General features: G+C 39.1%; 1 protein-coding gene across 1 annotated transcript; it reads left to right on the forward strand.

Annotated features, from left to right (window-relative positions):
* The first annotated feature begins 17,472 nt into the window (after positions 1 to 17,472).
* On the forward strand, positions 17,473 to 18,423 carry LOC131040612 (phospholipase A1-Igamma1, chloroplastic-like). Its single transcript, XM_059208292.1, has one exon. The coding sequence runs from the start codon at positions 17,473 to 17,475 to the stop codon at positions 18,421 to 18,423; it is 951 nt and encodes a 316-aa protein (XP_059064275.1).
* Positions 18,424 to 18,816: the final 393 nt, after the last annotated feature.

Raw genomic sequence — 18,816 nt, forward strand, 5'->3', positions numbered from 1 at the left:
TCTATTTTTATATTGCATTCCGTTGCATATCACCCATCCATTTGCTCATTCATTATTCATATCTGTTGTTTGTGTGCAAGTAATTCAGGTTTCTATGAGAAAGCACCTAATATAAATAAATTTAGCTGCATATCATTCATACATAGTAATGACAATGGATACTCTATTTTGTTCTTCTTCCATAGGAATGAGTCCTAGGTCCTCCATATCTTCTATCTAACCTTGAATCCCCCCCACCCTCCCCAGGTCATCATCATAAATGCATACCCTGCATCGTTTCCCATCCTAAATCAACCCAAATCAAACCAGTTACTTTGTCTACACAAGTACATCGACTCATGCACACCTAGACTATCAACATATACTTTTGATCAAGTATCTTCAGGTCTCAACAAGTCATCAATTATGGCAATCCTAGACTACAACAGACATTTACATCAATTGCCTAGTCTCAACAGGGCTTCTATGATTCACCAAAAACAACCTACAATGCAAACACTATCAATTGACCCAACCAATCAAACACAATCCAACAGACAATTACATCAATTGTCTCTAGTCTCAATGAGTATTTTGCTTCACATACGTTGACTTCATCAAGCAATTACATCAATTGTCTAAGTCTCATCAGGTCACTTTGATTCACTTACTCAACCTTTCTCCTATCCAAGCGACCAACTGACATCAACTGTCACCCTTTGACTCAACCAGGGCAATTCAATCGATTGCACCAGATTGTCCAACCAATTTTGATCAATTGTATAGCATCGATCGAAAGCACATACCGCATTTACACCGTATCTCCTGCATGACCTAAGGGTACTCATTGGCTTGTCATTTCTCCGTATTCACTCTGTCTTCTCCCATTCTTTCACCATTATCTCTAAGTTCTTCTACTCTACCTCACCCCAACTTCTTTCTCTTTTTTAGGAGATCGCCTGATTTTTCAAAAAAAATCAGTCCATCTCTCGAGGGGGCATACCACCCACTAAATTAATATTTATGGGGCATATTTCTTTACACCTATCTTTCTTTCTTTGAAATGATGCGATAAACCACACCATCTCAAAGAGGTGCTGTAGACACCTAAAATTGTCCAGTTTAATTAAATAAATATTTTATTTATTTAATTATCTAAGCTTAATTCTTCTATTAATTAAATAAATCTGTATTTATTTAATTAATTCATTTATCCTCTTCTAGCCTTATTTCTCATTTAAATAAATACATTTATTTATTTAAATTATCCTTTTCCTAAATTAAATAAATATTTTTATTTATTTAATTATCCTACTTCTTCTATTAATTAAATAAATCTTTATTTATTTAATTAATTCATTAACCTTTTCTACACATGACACATGTCATTCATCTCTTAATTCCTACACTACCTACCTCTTTCATTATTTTGGTATTTCTTTTACCTACCCTCTACTCCTAGCCGACCTCCTTTTTACACCTCTCAATCTTATCCCTACATTTCATATTGTGTCTTCTATTTAAGGAGATGTCTTCTTCATTGTCAAACCCTAATCACTCATGCTAATGATCATTTTGACTACACTACGATCCTACTTGCAACCACATTCCATTCTTTGTTGAGCTCTTGTGCATATAAAAATCTGAGAGCAAATATATCAAGCAAGATCAATGGAGATAGGAAGAATGGAGATCAAAAACCTATTGGACATGTGATGGTATAATCTTTGTGATTTCATGTGATTTGCATTGTCTTAGGTAATCTTCATATGTTATGGTGGATCTTTGTTGATTGTTAGGCTAGGGTTTTGTGGTTGGATTCATTTAGCCTTTCAATATTGTTATTATTGTTGTCCATTTTCACCATACACATTTTGGCACGCCCGGTGGGACCCTTGTCCCTTTGCATTTAACCTTTTTGTTGCAGATTTTGCGTTTTTGAAGTTGCAGATCAGACATTTTTCGATGACATTTTAGGTTTTTCCGCGTCTGTGAACTTTCGTATCGCGTCTCTGATTTTCAAGAGCATCTATGGAATCTAGAATCGCGTCTGTGTTTAGACAAGTTTTATTTTGCAGGTTTTAGACAAGAGCGTCTGTGTTTCATAAGCGCGTTTGTGTTGTTTCTGCTCGCATCTGTGTCGGAGAAGGGCGTCTGTGTTTTTTGGCCACATCTGTGCATCACAGAATCACGTCTGTGTCATACAAATGCATCCGTGTCAGGGGTAACAGCGTCTGTGCTTTTGACTGTTTCAAAATTTTAAAATTTTCTTTGATTCAATTTTTCGGATTTCACACTTAGGGTTTCAGATCTGGTTTATATTTTGGACTAACCCTTTCAGATCTAGCTAACTAAGTTTGTGCAGCTTGTTTTGGAAGCAAAACGTTTTTGTTGAAGGCCCCTCTTTCACAAAGTCTTTTGGGTTTTTAAAATTTACCTAACTTGTGTGCTTGTAGGAAGGGGTGATCATTTGAAACAACCCAAACTACTAACAAATTTTGTTGCAGGTCCTTGGCTAGGTTTTGAAATTTTGTTTTGTGCCTTGTTTTCATAGATTAGCAAACACTTCCATTGGTGCACTAAAATTGAATCATTGTCTTTTGTGTCTTGAGCAATAGGCTCTTTTTGTTTAATCTTTAGAGGGCCTGTCTTTCTGTGTGGTCATTAGGACTACTAGTGAGAAGAGAACGACCCAAGTGGTAGCGAGGAAAACCCACCTCATCCAAACCACTATAATCAAATGTATTCATGGTGAAAACTATGAATAACGTGTGCTGATTAGTTCATACCGACACTATGTCTCCCCATAAACTTGTTTGATCAAATTTATTTGATCATTTGTAGGGCGTAACCCCTACCGGCTGGGAGCCTTCTGTATTTACAGAGCTAAAAGTGCCGCATGTATGGCCACACAAGCGGATGCCCTTACTAGCACCTTTTTGTTTTAGAAGCCCAAATCCTTCTAGTTGTTGAGGCAGGAGGTCGGACCTCTGGTAGTGGCCCACACACATACGGTTCTTAGTAGAGATACAAAGTTCGCCATGGGGAGTTTTCATGGGGACTAATGCTTGGCTGACCCGAGAAGTGAGTGCCGAGGGTGGAGCCAGTGAGGTCAAGAATCTAAGTATCCGCTCTGAATAGCGTAGCCTCAGGGGTAAAACCCTATGTGGGATCAACAACTATTGTCTTGGCCAACCATAAGAATTGTGCTTGTCTTATGTTAAACATTCAAACATTCAAGACCAAACAACAAAACATTGTGTCTTTTGTGTCTTCAAGTGTATGCAAAACATTTTACATCAAACAACACACTTTTGGAGTCTAAACACTTGCAAACATTGAGTCCTCATCAACATTGTGTCCTCTTGTCACGAAAAACAGTCAAACAGTCGGATTTGGTCACAACAAAACAACTTCACAAATTGGAAAAATTGCACGAAGTTTACAGAAATGCATTTGTGTCTATTCTAACCACGTCTGAGTCATCTAAACGCGTCTATGAAGGGCATAATAGCGGCTGTGTGTCTAGCAGCGTCTGTGTCGAACAGAGACACGTCTGTGTCTGGGAATCGCATCTGTGAATCATACAGAAGCGTCTGTGTTCAGAATTGAAAATTTTTACAGTCCAGCAAACAAAGGAAATCAGTTTCGGAATACTTGAGCTTCCTAGGTTGTTTCTTAAGGTTTCATCTAGCATTCAACCTGTCTTTGGGTCTCATATAGTCCATCATTGCTTCACATCTCATTTTACATTCATACTTGTCTAAACTTGGGTCAAAAGGTCACTTGCTTGTCCTCACTATACTTTTTCAACACACTACATACAACTAAACTTTGCAAAGTGGTCCCTCATCAAGGTTTCTTACCTTTGGGTCTCATTTGGTCTTACTTAGAGTCAAGGTCAGCTTACCTCATCAAGAGAAACTATCATCTCTTTGGAAGTCACACCTACTCTACTACATACATACTTGGTCTTACACTTTGGACATTGCAAGTACACCTCAAGATTCATTTACACTCCATACAACTCTTGGTCTTCCATACTCTTTCCATTTTCATCTAGTCTCTCACATCTTGGTCAAACACCTAGTTCATGGTTGAAACCTGTCTTCAAAAATCTAGGAGAAAAGCTAGAGAGGCTCAAGAATCCGCAAACATGAGTTCTTATGAGTATGATAATGATTTATTTTTCAATCCTGAGCACGCTACATTACCTAACATGGATGTTTATAAAAACAATCCAAATGTGGAAAACACAGACACTACAAACAACAATGCTACACACAATGACAATGTGGACAACTTTTCAATACAATTAGCAGATGTAGAAGAATCCATTATGAATCCCCATTTCAATAGATTGGTTGATTGAAGAGATAATGAGAAGGGATAGACAATACTTCTTACACATGATGGCACAAAGTAGAGCTAAAATACCTCATGACTTTGACATGTCTCAACTTATGGAAAACCGACCCTCGCAACAAACTCACTCCAACATGGATCAAAAGAGACCCAATAGTGGAGGAAATAGAGGACCGCATATGGTACCTGAATCACCGTCAGCTTTGCTTCAAAAACCAGAAATCCCACATACACATGGTCAAACATATGATACTTATCTTCGAAGACCATTATGGAAGCCTTATGCAGATAGATATGCTCAATCACATGCTCAAGCTATGGATCAATCAAAACAAGTGGACATTCAAAGGCATGCTCAAAATTTGGACACAAGGAAACCTCATGTCAAATTTGGGGGCAACACAATAGAACATTACGTGCCTATAGAATATGGTATATATGCACAAAATAGATATGGGGTTCCTCAACATGAAGTTATACCAAGTGCTCCCTATATGCTGCATCAATATAGACCTCCTCCATATGAACATGTCTATGATCAATATCATCCATACATGCAACAAGCTCCTCCTCAAGTTGGTGTCTCAAACATAGGGTATGCTACAAGAAATAGATCTCCACCTAAGAGTAATTTGGAGCAACAAATCAGAGATCTACAAAAGAAAATGGAGGACATGAGTACACCAAAACCAACATACACTATGAGAGACATATGTCCTTATCCATTTGATAAAAGCATTCCAATGCCTCCATTTCCTGCACACTTTGTGACGCCAAAATTTGACAAGTATAGAGGAAAAGGGGACCCCAAGGCACACATAAGACAATTTTTCATAGCTTACATTGAGGTAGCGGCAGAAGAAACATATTTGATGAGGTTGTTCCCGCAAAGCTTAGGCGATCAAGCTATGGAATGGTTCTCTCAACTACCACCTGGTATTAAGTCATGGGGTGACTTAGCAGAGGCATTTATCCAACATTCCTCCTACAATATAGAAACAGATATCTCAGTCACTACTTTGTGCAATACTAAGCAAAAGGAGGGAGAATCTTTTGCATCATTTTTACAAAGATGGAGAAATCTAGCTAGCAGATGCTCTTGCGAAATCCCACAGAAACAAATGGTAGAAATGTTCACTCAAAACGTTAACAAGGACATTGGCTATGATCTAAGGAAAGCTTGTTTGTCCACCTTCAAGGATGTTATTGAAAAGGGCTTAGCAACAGAAAAGGTCTTAATTGAACAAGGAGTCATTAAGATATTCAAGGAAAACAAAGATGACTTTAAAGGAAAAGACAAGCCAAGATTTTGGAATAAGAACAAGAACGCAATCAATGATGGTGTTGTTGATGCCAATACAGTGAGACCTAAATTCATCTTTTCGGGATCAAGTTCTACAAACAATCAAGTGAATACTCAAACAACTTCTAGACCACGAAGGAAGTACACCCCATTTGGAGAACCACTTGAATCAGTCTTCAAAAAGCTTGTGGCAAACAAAGTGATCACAGTTCCAGATTTTCCTCCATATGAACCAAAGGTCAAACCAAATTGGTGGAATGATGATGAGTATTGTGAATTTCATAAAAGCAAGGGTCATAAGACAGGAAATTGCCATCGACTGAAGAACATTGTGCAAGATCTCATTGATAGAGGTGACATTGAGATTGAGGGACACTCATCCAATCAAGAACATGAGATGTTTAAGGAACCATTCCCAAAGCATGACAAGGGAAAAGCCAAAGTCACAGATGATCAAGCCAACTATACTAAAGCACCTTACAACTATGACTCAACTATCAATCATATCTCGTTGGACAATCATATCTCTACTATTACCATCAAGAACAAAAACCCTGACAATCCTCCTCAGAGACCCAAGATTGTCCTAAGAGGTGTTGGATCTTCTTCCGAACCTACCTCTGAATGTCATGTTACAACTCATCAAGGTAAAATTACGTTGCCAGGTGCCTCCACTAAAAATACCACTTCTTCATCAACCAAGCCTAAGTATGACCTTGTAGAACAGTTAGGGAAGACACCCGCGCTCATTTCCATCCTTGAGCTCTTACGCATATCCCCTTCTCATAAAGCTATTCTTGACAAAATATTGAGAGACACCACCATTCCTACTGATCTGAACGTGGACCAGTTTCAAGCCATGGTGGGATACCTTTCCATTCCACATTATCTTACATTCATAGAAGCCGATCACGCCTCCGTAAGTCAGCCACATAATGCACCTTTACATGTTGAAGCCTTCATACACAAACATCGAATAAAGCGAGTCCTGATAGATGGAGGAGCTGGTCTAAACATTTGTACATTGAGCACTATTAAGCAATTGGGATATTCTGACAAAGCTGTGAATTCTACAAACAAAATTACTATCAAAGCATATGATGATGAAGAGCGTTCATCCAAGGGTACAGTCACCTTACCTCTCAGAGTTGGGCCAGTTACAAAGGATGTAGTTTTTCAAGTCCTAGACCTGGATCTCACATACAATATATTGCTAGGACGTCCATGGATTCATGAGATGAGAGCAATACCATCTACATATCATCGATGTATCAAGTTTCCACACAATGGAGTTGAAGTGACCGTCAAAGCAGATCCAAATCCATTCATATATTGCAACAATCTGCGATCTAGATCAGAAATAACAATTCCAGCTAATCGAGAAGCTGTTCCATCTTCAGCATATGTGGATCCAGAATCCTTAAAGGCTTCTACATCAAAGTAAACAGAGCTAAAAGAAAAGTTAAAGATTAAAGACATGGGATGTGGTGAGTATATCTTTCATGTTGATCAACTCCCACTATCTCCTAAGGTATTCAGTCAACAGGAACAATCTACAAGCAATATGCAAAACCAAGGAATTGGGTGTGAACTACTTAGTGTTGTGGCTACTAAGTCTGAATGCAAATCTCCTCTAGTGGTGCAAGCATCTCTTGATATCAATAGTCCTAAGAGTGGTTCCAACAAAGAATCTATTGAGTGTATCGCCAACCCTCTGGAGAACTCACATAGCTTTACCATATCATCCACTCATTCCATTTCCACTTCACTTCCAAACTTGGATCAACAAGAATCACAAAAGCCCTCACTCATTGGGGATCAAAAATCAAGTGTTGAAAAGAAAAATCTAAAAGTCAATAATAAAGAAAAGTCATTTAGTCCAAATCAAAATCAAAGCTACTGGAATCTGCAAAAATCAAAGTAAAGGATAAAAATCCTATGAAGAAAAAAGAGAAAGAGTTGATCTCCCCTAATATCAAAATAACTGGGGGCAAAAGTTCTACAATTTTAAGTCAAAAAGATTACTTGTTGATCCTAAGTCTCCATCATGCTATCCTACTTTCACTTCTCTTCGCAATCATAAGCCTTCATCACTCATCTACTTGCTCCACACATCCATCCCCTTTTGGTGATACATCACGAACCTTTAATGGAGCTTCTTCGAAGGACTTTGCTATCAGTGATGCCCAAACTTCTTCAGGTGACACGCATACGAGCCTGTGTAGTCCACACACTAGTAATTCTATCTCAATTCCTTTATCAAAGAAGACAGACACTCAAGCTACACATCATTCAGTCAAGGAACAACACAACTATAATCACAAAGTCAAGCCTCGCACATTTGAAGTAGGTGACTTGGTTCTCAGAGAAAATCCCAAGAATCAGCAAGACAGAGAGAAGAAGGGCAAGTTCGAACCAAATTGGCTTGGTCCTTACATCATTACAACAACATATGGATCTGGGGCATATCAGCTCTCAACTACAGAAGGTGAACCTTTGGAGGATCCTATCAACAGCATGCACCTTTGCAGGTTCTACACATAGCTCTTCGGAATATCCTAATTCAAAAATACAAAAAAAATCAAAAATACAAAAAAATTATAAAAATAAAATAAAAAATTGAAAAATCCAAAAAAGTAAAGAGAAATAATTTCGTCCAACGGTGAAAACCACTTCAGTGGTGCCCTAGGCAAGTACCATGGTGAAAATTGGGTTCCCAGCGCCATGCGTAGAGACTTTGCTCCTCCCTCCTTTAGGATCCACTTTCATCCTTTCACTATTGCACACACTCACAACCTATTCACTCATAATAAACTTACCCATTCCCATCATGGCTTGTTATTGATCTACCCAAGATTGGTTAGCCATTCATAATAAACCTCCCTTTTCATCCCTTTCCATCCATAATAAACCAGATCCTATCTGTGGCTAAGGCAATTCCTACGTCTAGTGATGGGTGTGGAACTGAGAACATCACATGTTTCGAGGAGTACAATTTCTTCCAGCTTTCTTCAGTCTATTCACACACAATCCGCAATAAAGCATCATTTGCATCACAGATCCGCAATAAAGTTTCATCTTCTCCACAATAAAGTATCAGCTTCATGAATTCAGTCAGTTTCAGATGAGACACAACAGCAACAATGGGCTTCAACAAATCAAATATTTCAACAGACTCAGACAACATTATGGTTCAGTGCTATCTATCCTTTTTGTGAAAGTAAACATTGTGAGCACAATCAAATAAGACTTATACAAGTGACAAGAGACACTAAACTTGAGGACTACAGTGGATGTTGGTGTCAAGTCTTGGTTTTCTTTTGATTTCATCTTTTTGGTGACATGTCTTTTAGCTTTTCTGGGATGTCTCTGACTAGAGATTCTATCTCCAGGATGTCTTTGACTAGAAAGGCGAGGATGGGGTATCGTCACCTATTTTTGTTTGTTGTCTGTGGATTGTCTTTTAGTAATGCTATGACTTGTCCAAGGATATGAGGACACTATGAGTCTAGTGTGAACTGGGGCATTCCTTGTTTGTGACTGTCTTATCTCCATGCAAACAGGTACAATGGCTTTCTGGGTCGAACATATGCCTCGATTGTCATAACCTATTTTGCCATAATAAAGCTCAATGATGATAACGCACAAGAAGCTCTTTCACTTTCATATCTTCTATCTTTCATCCCCCTTTCTTGATTGACTTCCATCGTCCTTCTCGAGTCCGCGTAGCCTGCTATCACATGACTGAGTATAATGACACACCAAAAACATTTGCATTTCATGTAGCTGCACCTGCATTACCACATATAAGCATTCCATACATACATATAGATATCACAATTGCATCACATCTTGCACACAACACCTGTTAGCACAATTTACATTTGCATTATCATATTCATCTGCATCACATACATTCACATTTGCATCATGCATCACATATACAACATAAAAGAACAAAAATATATTGCATCATATATATATTTGCATCCATATCATAAGCATCACATAAGAACATCTCATCACATAGGTACACATGCATATAGCTGCCGCAAAAATGAATCATCTCATCTATATATAAAGTGTCATGATACAATGATGTCAAAAATCATATGGCTACAATCACCTGCAGGTGTCTACAATATAAAAAATGGTACAAATACTGATACAAGAGAGCCCTCTATGGCTATGATGAACTCCCTCCCTCGGAGCCGCCTGGCCTCGACGGAATCTGAGCCCTGGAAGGACCCGCTCCAGGATCACCCTGCTTGTCTAGTGGTGGTGGAGGACCCATGACCCCACCACTCGATGCCTGTCTCCTCCGGCTCCCTCCCGTAGCTGTCGCTGTCCGTGATGGTCTATGGAAGCTCCTCGCCCGCTGATCTGCTGGCACGACACCATAATACAGGTCCCTCCAGTAGGTAATCTCCTCTCCGGCTTGCAGGACATATGCGTAGCCTGCTCCTGTGTCCTCCACCGCCTGCCTCCCTACCTCAGCGCTGTCTCAACCTCCGTGTAGCACTGAATCGCCTGATCCCTCTCCCACTCAGTATCCCTGAGCCTGGTCCTGAGTCAGTCCCTCTCCCTCTCCAGATCTTGGATCTCATCTACCTGGCCTTGGCAGATCTCCCTGAGCTCAATCAGTTCATCCTCCTCTGGATCCCCACCCTCTGCCTCTGCCTGTGGCTCTCCCTCTGCGGGTGCCTGCCCCTGTACCTGTATCGGTGCCTGAACGGGTACCTGTCTCGGTACATGCCTAGGTCCCTGTACCTATCTCTGTCCCTGCACCTATCCCTGTACCTATCCCTGTCTCTGTCCTTGTACTCTATGACCCTATGTTGCTGGTACCTGTAGGGGCAATCCACCGCGACCCCTCACCACCTGGGCCTATCCCTCCTGTCCACCCTCCCTCCGAGGTGCCACTCTCCTCTCCCCAACTACTCCCCTCCACCTCCGTTGGCCTCGACCTCCATCACCCCCACCACCATCATCATCATCCCCTCCTCCATCTCCCTCCAATAGCTCTCCTGGATCTGTCAATCGAGGGAATGGATGCTCGACCCAATATGTTGCCTACTCTGCATCCATCCCAGCATCCTCAATCTCTGGCCACATATCCCAGGGTAGGGGTACCATCTCTGCCAGCTGTGTCAGGGCCTGATCATATGACAATAAAGGCCCGAACTGGGCCTGATCCCTAACTGTATGGGCATACATACCCGAGCCTTGTGGCATCCTCTGGATCCTGCCATACTGCCTGCATACTCTATCCACCAGCTGTCTCTCCAATATATAGGGCATCCGCCCAATCAGATACCTGCTCCGGAAGGTGTAAGGCAGCTCCACTGCATCATCCTCCCACTCCTCACATCCCAGATACAGCCTCTAGATGACTACGTCAATATCATCTATCACTCACCGCCAATACTCTAGCCTGCCAATCCGAGGCTACGAAGTGATCATGTCATACAGATGAACAAAACTCCGGTCCATGACCTCTCCCTCTGAAATGTATCGACCGCGTGATAGGCAAATGCTCGTATGCCCAAACCTGCAATAGTGTCACTCCATAGCCCAATCCCACTGATCCATGGTATACAAACTGGTGTAGCTCATAATATAGGTGGGCCAACACACATGGACCCCACGCATATCTCATGTGCTGCATCACCAGTGTCTCCAGTGCTCCTCCCCAGCCCACTGCCAACCCCCGTGTCACCCTGTCCGAACATAGGAACCCACTGATAGCTCCTCCAATCACAGCTGGCAAAGCTAACCCTGTCGCGGTCATGGTATCCCATGCCACATGTCCTGCTCTCATCTCTAGGCCGGGATCCTGAAACACCCGTCTCAAAGCCTCTCTGTCTTCGTCGCGATCATATGGAATCAGATCTCCATCAATCGGTATATGTAGAATCCTGTAAACATCCTCAAGGGTGACTGTCATCTCCCCCATCGACAAATGAAATGTGCAAGTCTCTGAATGCCATCTCTCGGCCAACGCAGTCAGCAAACCCATGTTTGCCCGAAACTCAGGCGCATACAGCACATGTCTCAATCCCATCTCCTCAATGGCAGCTCTATCCTGAAATGACAACTTCGGTCGCAACCTCTGTGTTGATGGGAATCTCTCCCGTGACTCTAACATAGGCAAATACTCCTACAGTCAAGCAAATCAATCATGTCAGTCATGGTGGCATTCACTGTTTATCACAAAATGCTACTTTTTATCTAAATGCATATGGCTATCTATCCTAGTGACACTCACTGTTCATCACAAAGTGTTGTTATCTATCTTAGTAGTGCTCCCTGTTCATCACAAAGTACTACGTGTGTGACACTCCCTGTTCATCACAAAGTGTTACTCACATTTGCAGTCCCTATTCATCACAAAGTGCTGCTCATACTTTGGGTACTCCCTGTTCATCACAAAGTACTCTATCTTGGTGCTCCCTATTCATCACAAAGTGCCTTGATCTATCCTAGTCTACCTAGAGGACCTGCTTGAGTGTATCCTCTCAACAGCTTATCCAATCGACAGCGTATGTTCATCACAGAACTACTGATTTGACCTAGAAGACAAAACCTTGCATTTTTTAGACATAAACGCGTTTCTAACTCACAAACGCGCCTATTGACTGCACAAGCGTGCCTAAACAACACAGACGTGCCTGTTTGACATAAACGTGCCTATACTGTTCACAAACGCGACTTTGCAACATAAACGCCCTTGGAGAACGTAGACGCACCCGCATCTGGCACAAACGCGGTTTCAGACACAAACGTGCCTGGCACCGACACAGATGCGCTAACACCAACGCAGACGCGGTTTCCCATTTTTTGCATTTTTTGCATCCTACTTCTAAGCGCATTTATTGCCCTATCTACCATGCATTAATGACAAAAGCAAATGCATCAAAGCACAAGGAGGTTTGGTGGTACTTATCGGCTCTCCTGCCTCTACTGGTCTCTAAAATCGGCGAACACGGTTGAATCTGTGTACGAAAGCCATCATTGCTGACTGTTGCTGGTCTTTTTCTCGCTCTGCACTATGATCTCGTGAGGGTATAGATGACAATGAGGATGTCTTTTGCCCGTGGTTTGTCTTATAGCCTACCCTAGCCTTGGCCTTCGTTTCCCGAGTCAGTCTTCTTCATCCCGTGACTCTGTCACTTTATCCGGTCAATCCATTCTAGCCTTTCTTTCTTATCGAGAGATTATCTGTAATCTTTTCAGACATTTTCATCCAATCTCTCGAGGGGGCATATCATTCCCATCCTGGGGCAACTCTGTATTAGTTCATCTTATCTTCTTTGAAACAACGCGACAAGCCGCATTGTCTCAAAGAGGGGCAAAATGTAGACACCTAAAATTGTCCAGTTTAATTAAATAAATATTTTATTTATTTAATTATCTAAGCTTAATTCTTCTATTAATTAAATAAATCTGTATTTATTTAATTAATTCATTTATCCTCTTCTAGCCTTATTTCTCATTTAAATAAATACATTTATTTATTTAAATTATCCTTTTCCTAAATTAAATAAATATTTTTATTTATTTAATTATCCTACTTCTTCTATTAATTAAATAAATCTTTATTTATTTAATTAATTCATTAACCTTTTCTACACATGACACATGTCATTCATCTCTTAATTCCTACACTACCTACCTCTTTCATTATTTTGGTATTTCTTTTACCTACCCTCTAATCCTAGCCGACCTCCTTTTTACACCTCTCAATCTTATCCCTACATTTCATATTGTGTCTTCTATTTGAGGAGATGCCTTCTTCATTGTCAAACCCTAATCACTCATGCTAATGATCATTTTAACTACACTACGATCTTACTTGCAACCACATTCCGTTCTTTGTTGAGCTCTTGTGCATATAAAAATCTGAGAGCAAATATATCAAGCAAGATCAATGGAGATAGGAAGAATGGAGATCAAAACCCTATTGGACATGTGATGGTATAATCTTTGTGATTTCATGTGATTTGCATTGTCTTAGGTAATCTTCATATGTTATGGTGGATCTTTGTTGATTGTTAGGCTAGGGTTTTGTGGTTGGATTCATTTAGCCTTTCAATATTGTTATTATTGTTGTCCATTTTCACCATATACAGGTGCAAATGTAGTCACATAAATCTGTCCACTTAGTTAAATGAATATTTACTATTTATTTGATTATTTAACCACTAGTCATCAGTTAATTAAATTAATATTTAATTAATTTATTTTTAAACTCTTCTTCTATTAACTAAATTAATTATCCAATTTATTTAAATTAATTCATAAAAACCACATCTCGAATCAATTAAATGAATAAAACATATTTATTTAATTTAACCCCCTTTCCTCTTTTAAATAAATAAATAAATATTTATTTAAATCACTAAACTACATCCTCCACTTGCATTTTCCTACAAATGCAAGCTACACCTATTTTGTTGAAATAAAGTAATTTATTTTAATTAAAATCCTATTTTCCCTCACCCACTAGACTCTTCTAACCAATTCTAGATTCTTCTAATCCATTCTAAATTAGCCTAATCCCATCCCCTAATTATTGTCACATTCCTAAGCAACTTGGAGTCACTTCTCAAAGCCTCAAAGTCTTTGAAAAGCATTAAAAGTTTTATGTCTCCAACAAATTAACCCCCAAAGTCTTCCAAACCCTTAATGGTTCTTACCCAGCCATTTATGGCTCTTTCATAACCATTAATGGTTAAACTCAACTCACCCACATGGTTAGAGACTTTATCTCTAACTCAGCCCCCATTTAACCCATATGTCTCTTCAGGCATTCATTGCTTTGACCATGGTTATCCTCACTAACTCTTGCACAAGAGTTTAAACATTGGATAAAGGCATTATTAATTGGATAAAGACTTTATTCATTCAACTCAACCTAAACCTTAACTCCTAAGGTAACCCTCAAGTCATCTCAAGCATTTAATTCTTCTTTCATCTCCTCTCAAGCCATCTCATGTTGACATTTGTCATCCTAGGATTGGGTTGAAAGCCCTCACATGGATCACAAACCCATCAATCTTGACCCTTGCTAAGATTACTCAATCTTGGACATCCATTGCTCTATTTTTCCTATAAATAGAGCCCATTCCTTCATATTCTAGATCCAAAAATCTTGTATGCATCTCAGTTATAGTGAAATTTGAGAGAGCATTTTAGGAATATCTAATCTAAATTGTTATTTTTGGTTAAAATCAATATATTAAAATCAATATAGATTAATTATCTATTTTCTCATATCTAGTTTGCTTGCATTTGCAGTCTTTTTAATCATTTTCATAAATCTTGAACCTCCATAAGACATCCATAAAAGTGCAAAAAGTTGCTGAGAGCTACACTCATTTGGAACTTTTAGAGGAGGAACAAGGGAGGAGCAACTATGAGTATGTTGGCAAGCATTTGGGAGTGTTTTGTTTCTTTTCTGTGTTTTTGTATGCTTTCCATTAAATGTTTGATATCTCTCTTGATATGCTTGTTTAGTATTGTAGTTTCCTTCGTATTTCATTTATGATTGATATTAACACTAACGTTTGATTCTTGAGTTTTGTGTTGTGTTTCCTAACATCCTCTTTGTAGTGCATTAGTTACTAACGATTAGTGGTCCCAGGTTTTTTACTATGAGGGTATCACCTTTTGATGTAATAATTAATTTTATATTGGAAATGTTATAGAGTCTTCTAGCCACTCTAGCCCTTCATCCCAATCAAATTGTTGGTGATAGAATGATAGGCATGGGGATTTTGCCATTCCACTATTGGAGTTACTTCTAGGTTCTCCTCCTATAAATGTCATGCCTTGCAGCTTAGTTAAATCTATTGTAGATAATGTTCCTATTGATGTTATACCTATTTCTATTATGCCCTTTGTAAACAATAACGTCGATTGTGAGTAATGCCTGTGCTATGAAAAATTCAATTATCCCTTGAAATATTCCTTAGTGTATTGAAAGTAGTTTATTTTCCAAAGCCTTTGATTTGGATAGCTTCCCTTTGGGTGATTTTTTTTTAAATATGAATCATGTTCATAGGATGCAATTAGATGCCCCTCAAGTTTTTTTTTTCTTGAAAATCAAAAAGTGTTAGATGAGTTTGTGGTGTCATTTTTATGCTTATTTTGATGACTACTTTTGTGCAACTATATTTTATTTAACATTTTTGTTCTTTGAGAGATTCCTTATCTTATCCTTTAATGAATTTATTGTAAAAGGTTCGGTGAACTTTTAAACCCCATTTTACTCTATCCAATTCAAAACATTCTTGAAATGTCAATGAACTAAAAAATAATAACCCTTGTTATTCTTTAGTAAGTAGGTTTAAATTTAGTATGACTTTGTCTTCTCCTTCATCCTTGTATCAGCCCCATTTATAAGATAAAAACAATTAATCTATTGCATGCCCAACAACTTTTTTGTTGGCATGCTTTTTTACAAGCTTCTCCTCCTGAAGGGTTTGAGGATCTAGTTGAAAAGTTCTTACATGTTTGCAATGGGCTACCATTGTCTCTCAACGTAATTGGGTGACAACTTTATGGTAATTCCAGAAAAGAATATTGGGAGTCTTAATTGCACAAAATTTCCAAAATATTGCCCAACTACATTTCAGAGAGGCCGAAAGTTAGCTATGATGCATTAGATAAGGAAGAGAAACATATATTCCTGGAGACCACTTATTTGTTTGTTGGAATGGAGAAAACTTTAGCCCTTGTAATCTGGAACTGATTAGGGCGGAGTGGTCTGCATAGTTTGGAGACACTTGTAAATAAGAGTCTTGTTGAGATAGAAGAGGATAATTACATAAGAATACATGATAATCTAAGGGATTTGGGAAGAGAAATTGCATATCAACAATCACCTTACACTCTTTGCTTTCCCCCATAGTTTATGAATGCTCAAAAACAAGAAGAGGTCAGTTAGGCTTATAATTTTTTAATAATTGTATTAGTAATCATGGGAACTTGTCAATTTGGTTGATTGTTTTGTTCTACAAGTTCAACATATCGTAATACTTATGTCAATAGGGTGATGTTATAGTGAAATTGGACCTCCTATTGATTAACTAGTTGTGAATCAATATTTTTTTTCCTCAGAATCCCCTTTTCTCTTCTATAACTGAAAAATCCAAAAAAAGCTTTCTTTTCCATAAGCTGGTAAAAAAATTCTTCCTCCTCCAATTACATACTCAATAGATCTTAGAGATCCCCAACTTTTACTTGTTCAATAGATATGATATCTTATAACAGTTACAACAAAAGAATTGACTGGACCAACATCACTCCCTAAGAAAACAAACACTAACTACATAGCAAGATAATATCTTGCTTATCGATGGAAACTAATAATACATAAATATCTTGTTTATCGATGGGATCTAATGATCACCTAGTCAAATAAATAATTTGTACAAGTCAAAGGAGATAATTTTTTAGTAAAATGACCTTATTTAATACAAATACTCTAGAAAAAACATCTACCTCCGGCAAAACCACTGATGATCTCTATGGTATACTTGACATAATCCTTTGTCACCGGCTCTTGAAGCTAGCAGCAAATGGCAATTCTAGGGATTGAAAAGTCAGTCGACCTCATTCTCCCCGGCAAACTGGGTCGTTGCTTTTAAGGCGCCTGCGTCAGACCAGGGCCAAGAATTTTCAATAACAGTGTTTAGACTATTTCTGAGCTTTCTGCCCTATTTATAGCCCATTCTCATTATAGTCGGCACAATCCATTCCTCGACTCTAATATGAATTAGAGAAAACCATCTAAGTTGTTTGTATAAGTTATCTGACAAATGGTGGGTAGAGAAGGGCAGCAGCAGAAGTCCAGTGTTGGTGATGGCCTGCTTGATCCCACTCTCAAATCTGAGATACTCAGATACGCTGATTTTGCACGCATATGTTACAGTGTAATAAAAAATGATGAAATAGTTAAGGAGTCAAATAATTTGCGAGAACGCGGCTACGAAATTACGGATTATATTTTCTACAATGTTCGCTTGTGCACATCCTACTATCGACGCCCTATTGGCTTCATTGCCGTTTGCACTGACGAAAATGAAATAAGGAGAGTTGGAGGGCGTGATATAGTGGTTGCTTTTAGAGGGACCAGTAAACGACGAGAATGGATTCAAAATCTCAAAGACAAAGTAGTTCCTTGGCAAGACCTGCCTGGTCCAAGTTCAAAACCTGTCTTGGGAATATGTAAGGGATTTCTTGGGTATTATGAAGACAAAGGCGAATACAATTGTGATAGCAGCCCAAAAGACATTATTGAGCGTACGATTACAAGGTTAGTGGAAAAGTATAAAGGGGAAAGTTTGAGCATAATAATTTGTGGACACAGCTTGGGAGGTGCCCTCGCAACAATGAGCGCATATCATATCAAACTACTGCGGCCTTCAACACCCGTCACAGTCTTCACCTTCGCCTCTCCGCGGGTGGGTAATCGACCATTCGCCGATCATATGGAAGAGATTAGAGTCAAAGTGGTGCGTGTGGTAGTGAAAGGTGATTTGGTTACCAAGGTGCCAGGACTCATTTTGAACGAGAATGCACACAATCGAGTGGCACGGCTTGAAGGACAAAAGTTTGTTGGACAGTGGGCATACTGTCATGTGGGCACAAAGATTCGGCTGGATCCTTCCTCCTCCCCCGACTTGAGCTGGAAGGCTAGACTTTTTCATCGCCACAATTTAGAAACTTATCTCCACTTGCTCACCCGGTATACCACTTGCAGCAGCTAATATAAAATTTATTGTTGATTGATCTATGGCCTAACTTACATCATCTGTGAAGTCAATGAAATTATTTTTAAGAAGAATTTAAATATCATTTAAAGGTTTGACAATTCATATCTTTAAATTTCATATTGTTGCCGGAGTAAGACATTTAAAGCATGTATCCTGATTCCCATTTTGGGTGTAGTCTACTGCAATTGCTTCCATGATTCAAGCAGAAAAAGGAGTTCAATGTTTGAGGTTTTGTGCAGTAAATGAAATGCTCCATGGAATCGAGGATGTTTTCATAATAAATGAGGCATGAAAATTCCCTGTTTCAGGCCATGTGTTGCAAGAATTACCAAAGTGCTCCAAGATTATAATGGCAAAGGATCAATTTTGTGGGGTCCAGTGATTGGG

This window comes from Cryptomeria japonica, chromosome 7 (assembly GCF_030272615.1).
Source record: "Cryptomeria japonica chromosome 7, Sugi_1.0, whole genome shotgun sequence".
NCBI lineage: Eukaryota > Viridiplantae > Streptophyta > Pinopsida > Cupressales > Cupressaceae > Cryptomeria > Cryptomeria japonica.